The sequence below is a fragment of the Echinops telfairi genome, unplaced genomic scaffold (assembly GCF_000313985.2).
Source record: "Echinops telfairi isolate 266 unplaced genomic scaffold, ASM31398v2 ScPeMD7_5868;HRSCAF=6743_0, whole genome shotgun sequence".
NCBI lineage: Eukaryota > Metazoa > Chordata > Mammalia > Afrosoricida > Tenrecidae > Echinops > Echinops telfairi.
The window spans coordinates 546,762-553,636 of NW_022109767.1; the positions used below are offsets into that span (position 1 = coordinate 546,762).

Genomic DNA, 6,875 nt, shown 5'->3' on the forward strand with positions numbered 1-6,875 from the left:
CCCGGTGGGGGGCCCCTGCCAATGGAAGAGGGGTGCGGAGGGGCGTGAGGGCCCAGTACCCGTTTCCATACAACTCCACAGCCCAGAACCCATTCTCAGGAGTCATGGGATCGAATCCTTTCTTCATCACATCCTCCCTACACACTCCGATCGCCCAGTCGGTTCTGTTTCCCACCTCCACCTCCCAGTAATGTCTCCCTGAGGTGAAGACCTCCCGACCCAGCACACAGGGCCAGGCGTCAAATCTCTCCGGCTTTTCGGGCAAGTTCTGCCGGGAATCTTCCAGGCGGACCGATTTGGAGTCGTCATACAGAAAGAGATGAGGGTGGGCTGTGTCTGGATCCAGGGTCACATCAACTACACAGGGAGGAGGCAGAAGGTCAGGGAGTGTTAGCAGGTTTAGGACAGCCTACCGCTCTTTCTCCAGAGAAACAGAGCACTGTTTCAAGAGCTAAAGAGTCTCCTGTGAGGAGCCGTTTGACCTGCTCAGTTGTCTCCAGTCCCTCCCTCCGTCCCTCCCTCATGGACAGCCACAGGACCATTCAACAGTTTGTCCTTGGTGCCTTGTGGGACCCTCCCTGAGGGGCCTTGTGTCTGGCTATCAAAGGAAGTCTGGGGGCCATTGGGTTCAGCTCTCCCTTCTCGATCCTAATCTCTAAAATGCTGCTGGTGCTGCCATGGCCGTGGATCCCAGGATGTGAAATGCCCCCACAAACCCAGCCTTTGAGAAGTTCAGAGCCACCGACCTGCATGCAACGTAGCCTTTTTCCATTCTGCAATGGAAGAGAGAGGTGGTTATGGACAGGTTGTGGGATAAGAGTGAGAAAACTGTGGGTAAAACAATGGCCAGAAGAAGAGAACTTACTGAGTTCTTCTAGGAGTTTCTCTGGAAAGCAAACAGAAATATCTCAAAGTTCTATACTGTATATCACAAACCATCTAGGGGATTCTAACTCATAGCAACCCTAGAAGACAGGAGGGGAACTGCTGCCCCCTTTGGGTTTCAGAGACCGTCAACCTTCATGGGAACAGACAGTCTCATTTTTTCTCCCATGAGTGGTTGCTGGATTGAAACTGCTGACCTTGGTAGTTAGCAGACCAATGCAGAACCCACTATGCCACCAGCGTGCCTTGTAGAGGATGTGATGGAGGGGATAAGACAGATGTGGGAAACAAACAGGGGTGGGGGTGGGGTCTTCCATTTAGGAATGCCTGAGTATTAAAATATCATCAATATATGAGGAACGAGGACATTTCATTTGCTTCGTTTTCCAAGAAATGCACAGGCTTGCTATCAGACCTTTCATCATGAGAGACTGCTATTAGGAAGGGAGGACAGTGTGAGGGTGCATAAGGAGGGAACAGCAGGGTTGCCATCTCAGGGAGAGTCTGCTCTGACTCTGCTTGGGCCCCCAGGCCCCTGTTCTTCATCATCCTTTTGAATATTTGCGATTTCCAAATCTTTATGAGCGCTTCCACTTTTGATTCTAGAAGCAAGTACAGTATTGCCCCGCCGGAAGTCATTCTGAAGTACTTAGATCCAACCATCCTCGGCAGCACTTCTGCCCGGTAACCAGGGATTCCGTGACTTACCTTTAGAGCTGAATTCCCTCTTCCTCTCTCGGGATCTTTCCCTGTATAGTCTCCAAGTCATACATATGGACCCAATAGTGAAAAATCCTAGGATTAGCATGATGACGGCCACCGCCACCATCCAGGGAGTCAGTCGTGGGAAAAGGGAAGCTAGAACAGAAAGAGCCAAAGGGAATGTTGTGGAGAAGCTGTGAGCAAGTCCAGCTTCCTTCCTGACTCCTAATGAGACGGGGCAAGGCTAACCGGCGCTACTAAGCTTGTCAGAAAAGTGCTGAGCTTAGGGAGAAGAGGGAAGGGGAGGGAAGATTGAAGATGAACAAGAGTTCATTTGGGACAGGACCTGTGACATGAAGCATACTATTGAGCAGTTTATGCTATTTTGGAAATGACTCCTTAATCATCAATGCACCCTAGACGCCAAGGGGATATGGAACGAGGAACGCCCATGAGAAACTTGTACCATAATGGCCCCGATAGAATGATGACAGCACAAGGCAAGGTTTCTGCCTGAACCAGAGTTGGTATCTCAGGAATAAATGAGAAGACGTGCTTCTCTGAGAACCCAGGGAATCCAGGGAGGGGAAGTGAAGGATGAAAACTAGTGAACATAGGAAAATAAGTTTGGCTTCTTGTTCACTCCTTGACAGAAGAAAGGCGTCCCAGGAGGAGGCTCAGGTAAATCTCCTGACATGGCAGATCGGAATCTCTATGCAGTCTAGAGAGTTTGTGCCTTCAGGATCTTTATTTTTGGTGGCTTTTCTCAAACCAACAGGCAGGAGCTTAGGTAGGGAAAGTTGACAACCCTATCAGGTCTTGGATGAGCAGGTATCCCGGGGAGAGTGGCCTTGAAGTTGTGTCGATACAGCACTCACCTGGTATGGGAATGTCTGCTTCCTTCTCCTGGCCAAGAAGGAGGTTCCGGATGCAGCAGGACACATTCCCCAGGGTGTTGTCACTGATCATCAGGGAAGCTGCCACAGTGAACAGGCCTTCTTCGTCAGGGATGCTGGACTCGGTTGTGGATGGAAAATTCTCTCCCTGGAGAGTTCTCCACTGTACCTGGGGCTCTGGGTACCAGCCCGCTGAGGAGCACTCCAGCCGGATCGCACCACTCTCTTGAACTTCCACCTGGATATGAGGGTCAGAGCCCAGAGCTATGGAGAGAGAAGTTGGCTGAATCTCTGAGTGAACACCCTTCGCAGGGCACTGCCAAATTTACTGCCATAGAGTCTGTGCGGACCCAATAGGACAGGGTAGAACTGCCCCTGTGGGTTCCAGAGACGGGAACTATTTACAGGAGTATAAAACCCAGACTCCTGTGGAGTGCCTGGTAGTTTCGAACCGCTGCTCTTGTGGTTAACAGCCCAATGCTTAACCACCACACCACCAGGGACCCTGATAGGGTGCAAGGGGACTGGGAATGGGAGGAATGCAGTTCCATATTTCATCTCACAATGAAACCGAAGCATCAATAGAGGGACTTTCTTACATCTTGTCAGGGAGGGTTGTCATGTTGGAATCTAGCCGCTGGTCCTCCCCTGAAATCAGACAGGCTGCTGAGCGGGCCTTTGAAAGGTAGGAAAGAGTTTGATGGCCACATAAGGAGATGGGTGCAGCTAGGAGGAATGGCAAGCCCAGTGGGGTAGCGCAGGTTAAAAGCTTCAGACATTAGGAGGGAGCTCTGTGGCTGAAAGTATAAAGAGAAGACTTTGAGGAATGGGATCAGGTGCTTACGAATGAACAAAGGAGGATTCGGGGAGGGGGGAAGGATGAGAGGGTCTTTGCACTGCGATTCTAGTGGATAGTTTACGTGTCTTTTAGCAGCAATGCCGAGGTAGAAAAATCATAAATACTTCCACCCTCATTTCTTCTTACAAACTATGTCCAAACACAAATTAACTCAGAAGCATCTTATTCTGTTTGTTTTGCCTAATTCTTTTCTTACGGTTCCAGAGTATAGGAAAACATATGGTAGAGCCTTTACGCATATGTCCACAACTACCGCTGTTCCAAGCGTGTGTGTCCATGTGTGTGTAGTCTTGCCACAAAACATGTTGCTGATTTCAGCAGATTCTCAAAGGTATATATGTGTGACTCACAGGTAAGAATCACAGTTACATGCTGTCGCATCACTACATTTTTATAATCAACCTGCAAAGATACTCCTTCCCTAAAAAGGAAAGCGTGCCAGCTACACATGCTCTTGTTACAAGTGGTAACTTGGTGGAGGCAGGGGCCCAAACTTCGCCCAAGATCTTCAAACTTCATCTTTATTTGACTGTATCCATGGAAGGCAGCATATTTATATAGTTGACATTTTAGAGCAATCTTTAGTGCAGCAGAGACGGCCGTCTAGACCATCCTATGGAGTCGTTGTGTTTGGTCACATGTCGAAGATCGACCAGATAGCACACAACAAGGTTCAGCAATAGCTTACAAGTGTGTGATAGGTTTAGATTTGACAAAACAGTATCTCAGCTACTGTCTTAATTTTATTTCATTCTGGAGGAATCCTGCCAGATTTGCTTCCCCCGTTTGACCCTAGAAAACATGGCTCAGAAAATTTGTCTTGATGGCATTCGCTAATATGAGGGCAGATAAAAAAAGGCATTACTACAATATCACAGACACCTTTATGAAATCAAATCATCAAACCACGAGGCTATTGCTTCTATCCCTTTAGCCTTCCCTCAGAGAACCCAATCCACACCAGGTCACCACAGCACTTTTAGCATCTTCCAGGGACAGTTATGGTGTTCCCTTTCAATGGTCTTTGAGTTCTGGATCAAAAAGGAGTCTGCAGCCTCAAGATTAGGACTGGAGGGTGAATGAGGCAAGGCTTCCTTGTGAACTTCTTGCAGGACAGCCCTGGCGAGCCTCATAGAATGAGTAGGTGTGTTTTCACGATGGGGGAAAAAATCCATTAGCATAACTTTCCCGTCCATTTCTCACCAATGTAGTTTTAAATTTTCGTAAAACTTTCCCCCAAGAAGCCCCTGTGATCTTCCTGTGTTCTCTGAATAAAACCGACTACGATGACCCACCTAAACAAAAACCCACTACCATTAAGTCAATCCTAATTCAGGGCCACCCTTTAGGACAGGGTGGACGTGCTCCCTGGGTTTCAGAGAAATGGAAGCAGAAGGTCTCATTTTTGCCCTTAAGCCAGCTGGCAGGTTTGAACTACTGACCCTGCAGTCAGCATCCACATATGTAACCAAGCTGACATTGAGGCTCCTCACTCACTCACTCACTCACTCACTCACTTACTCACTCACTGCCATGGCGTCAGTTCTGTCTTAGAGACACCCTGTCAGGCAGGATAGAACTGCCCCCGTGGGTTTCCAAGACTGTAAATCTTTATGGGCATAGAAAGCCTCATCTCTTTAAGATTCCTTATGACCCCTTTGGAATTCCCCCCAACTATTTTTTTTTCCCCTTCACCATAATCTTCATGAACAGACTTCTCTGTCTTGACTGTTCAGCAGATCTCTGCTGAAGCCATTGTCTGATGGGGCCTTTATTTTGAAGGCTTCCGAAGGAAACTAGGACAAGGTGCTGCTGACAGACCTGTCTGCAGTCCCCTACTGGTCACCAGGCAGGTGGAAACATGCCTTGTTTGCAGCAAAGTCGTGCAGGTACGAACTGGACCCTCAGTAGTGGGAAATCCAGGCCTCACTGCACACTTTCCTCCTGAATACCTCCCATCGTCGTGTTTCACTTGAATTGCAGCTCGAAGCCGAAACGGAAACAAAAGGACCATCTATTCTGGGTGAGTCAACAGTGCCGGCCATCATGTCCTACGACCCTAGGGAGTCAGTCCTTTGGGACCGATCTATCAAGCAGCCTCGTTGGCAATGAGATAGCTGCCACGGCCTTACGGTCGTGGTGAAACACGGACACAACGGAAATATTCTGTTCCGGGACTTGACCGAGTACAGGGTACTGGTAGAGAAGAATGCTATGGAGAACATGTGGAGATGGAAATGCAGCTGTACAAGAAAGGCATGCTTGCCACTCACGCCCCACTCTCAACTTCAACCTGCTTCCCACCCATGGCTCACAAACACGTCTACCAGCCGCCTCCAACTGCGGGCTTTTGAACATGAATCTGATAGTTTCCAAAGTAATTTGAGCTACATAAAAAACCAAAACTATATCTACATATAGATATTCATAAGCGTCAATAAACAAAATCAAAACCCATCTTACTCACCAGCCACCTTTAGCTGCACCTTGGCCTCTTCGTAGCTTTCACCCTCCCTGAAAAAGCACCTGTATTCTCCGTCATCAGAGGGCCTGACCCCGTGGATCCTCACAGCCGCGTGCCCGGCGGTGATGTTGTCCTTCGCCAGCGAGGCTCTTCCTCGGTACTCCGGCATCTGCTCTGCGTCCTGCAGGCGCCCGGCCCGGTGCACCAGCACCGCCGGCGAGACTTTCTCCCGGAACCATCGCAGCTCCAGGTGCTCAGCGCTCACGTTGGGGGTGAGGGGACAGGGCAGCTCGACATCTGCACCCACCAGAGCCAGGATAGGCGCTGGGGGTCCGAACACGTCAAACGGAGCTGCGCCAACAAACAAACCAAGCTGGGTCAGGGTGCGTGTGGAGATGGGAGTTGGGGGCTGACACAGACCAGGCTCCCTGGAAGGACGTGCCTCTCCTTCCTCCAAGGGCGTTAGGTGTCCATTTGGAGCCCGCAGAGGCAGCGGAGGAGAGCCACGTGCTTCAACCCACCAAGCCAGAGGTGGAAACAAGAGGGAGGCCTACCTGCATCCAGTTGGGACAGCTGGAGGAGAAGGAGGGTGAGCGCACATCTGGAAAGGCAGACGGAAGGGGAAAGGGTCATGGCCGACCTTCCTGGGCAGCGACGCACGCACGATGGGAGGCTGCTGGAACTTCAGCCTGGAAGGTGAATGGAGAGGCCTCACAGTGGGGTCTGTAGACACACTGTCTACTCAGGGTTACTTCTAGTACCCGTGAGTGGGTTGCATAAAGGAACACATCTTGATATCATACCGTTTTAACAAAGTTTTTGAGATACAGTCATTTGGAATTTGCTTTCAGCAGTGATCATACAGGTAAGGGGATAGACAATGAAGCAGCCGCGAAAGTGCAATGGAAAAGGAAAGAGAAGATGCGGGAGATGATGGAGCCAGGGGCGGGGGGCAGGTGGGGGCTGAGTAAAGCTGAGGAGTTGAAGGATGAAGGGCTTACTCCCAGAGAGAGAGGTCTCAGAGAGAAAAATGTGCCGGACCAGCCACTCACCGAGGAGAGCGGAAAGT

The 6,875-nt window shown here is 49.9% G+C and overlaps 1 protein-coding gene across 1 annotated transcript in view; it reads right to left on the reverse strand.

The window, feature by feature from the left end:
- LOC101658600 (butyrophilin subfamily 1 member A1) overlaps positions 1-6,439 on the reverse strand; it is a 10,061-nt gene extending 3,622 nt beyond the window's left edge. Inside the window, exons 1-7 of the mRNA XM_030887175.2 lie at positions 6,361-6,439; positions 5,810-6,157; positions 2,466-2,747; positions 1,594-1,743; positions 866-886; positions 747-773; positions 14-357 (exon numbers count right to left, since the gene is read on the reverse strand). Coding sequence (XP_030743035.1) covers positions 14-357; positions 747-773; positions 866-886; positions 1,594-1,743; positions 2,466-2,747; positions 5,810-6,157; positions 6,361-6,439 — 1,251 coding nt within the window. The remainder of the gene's footprint in view (positions 1-13; positions 358-746; positions 774-865; positions 887-1,593; positions 1,744-2,465; positions 2,748-5,809; positions 6,158-6,360) is intronic.
- Between the last annotated feature and the right edge of the window lie 436 nt (positions 6,440-6,875).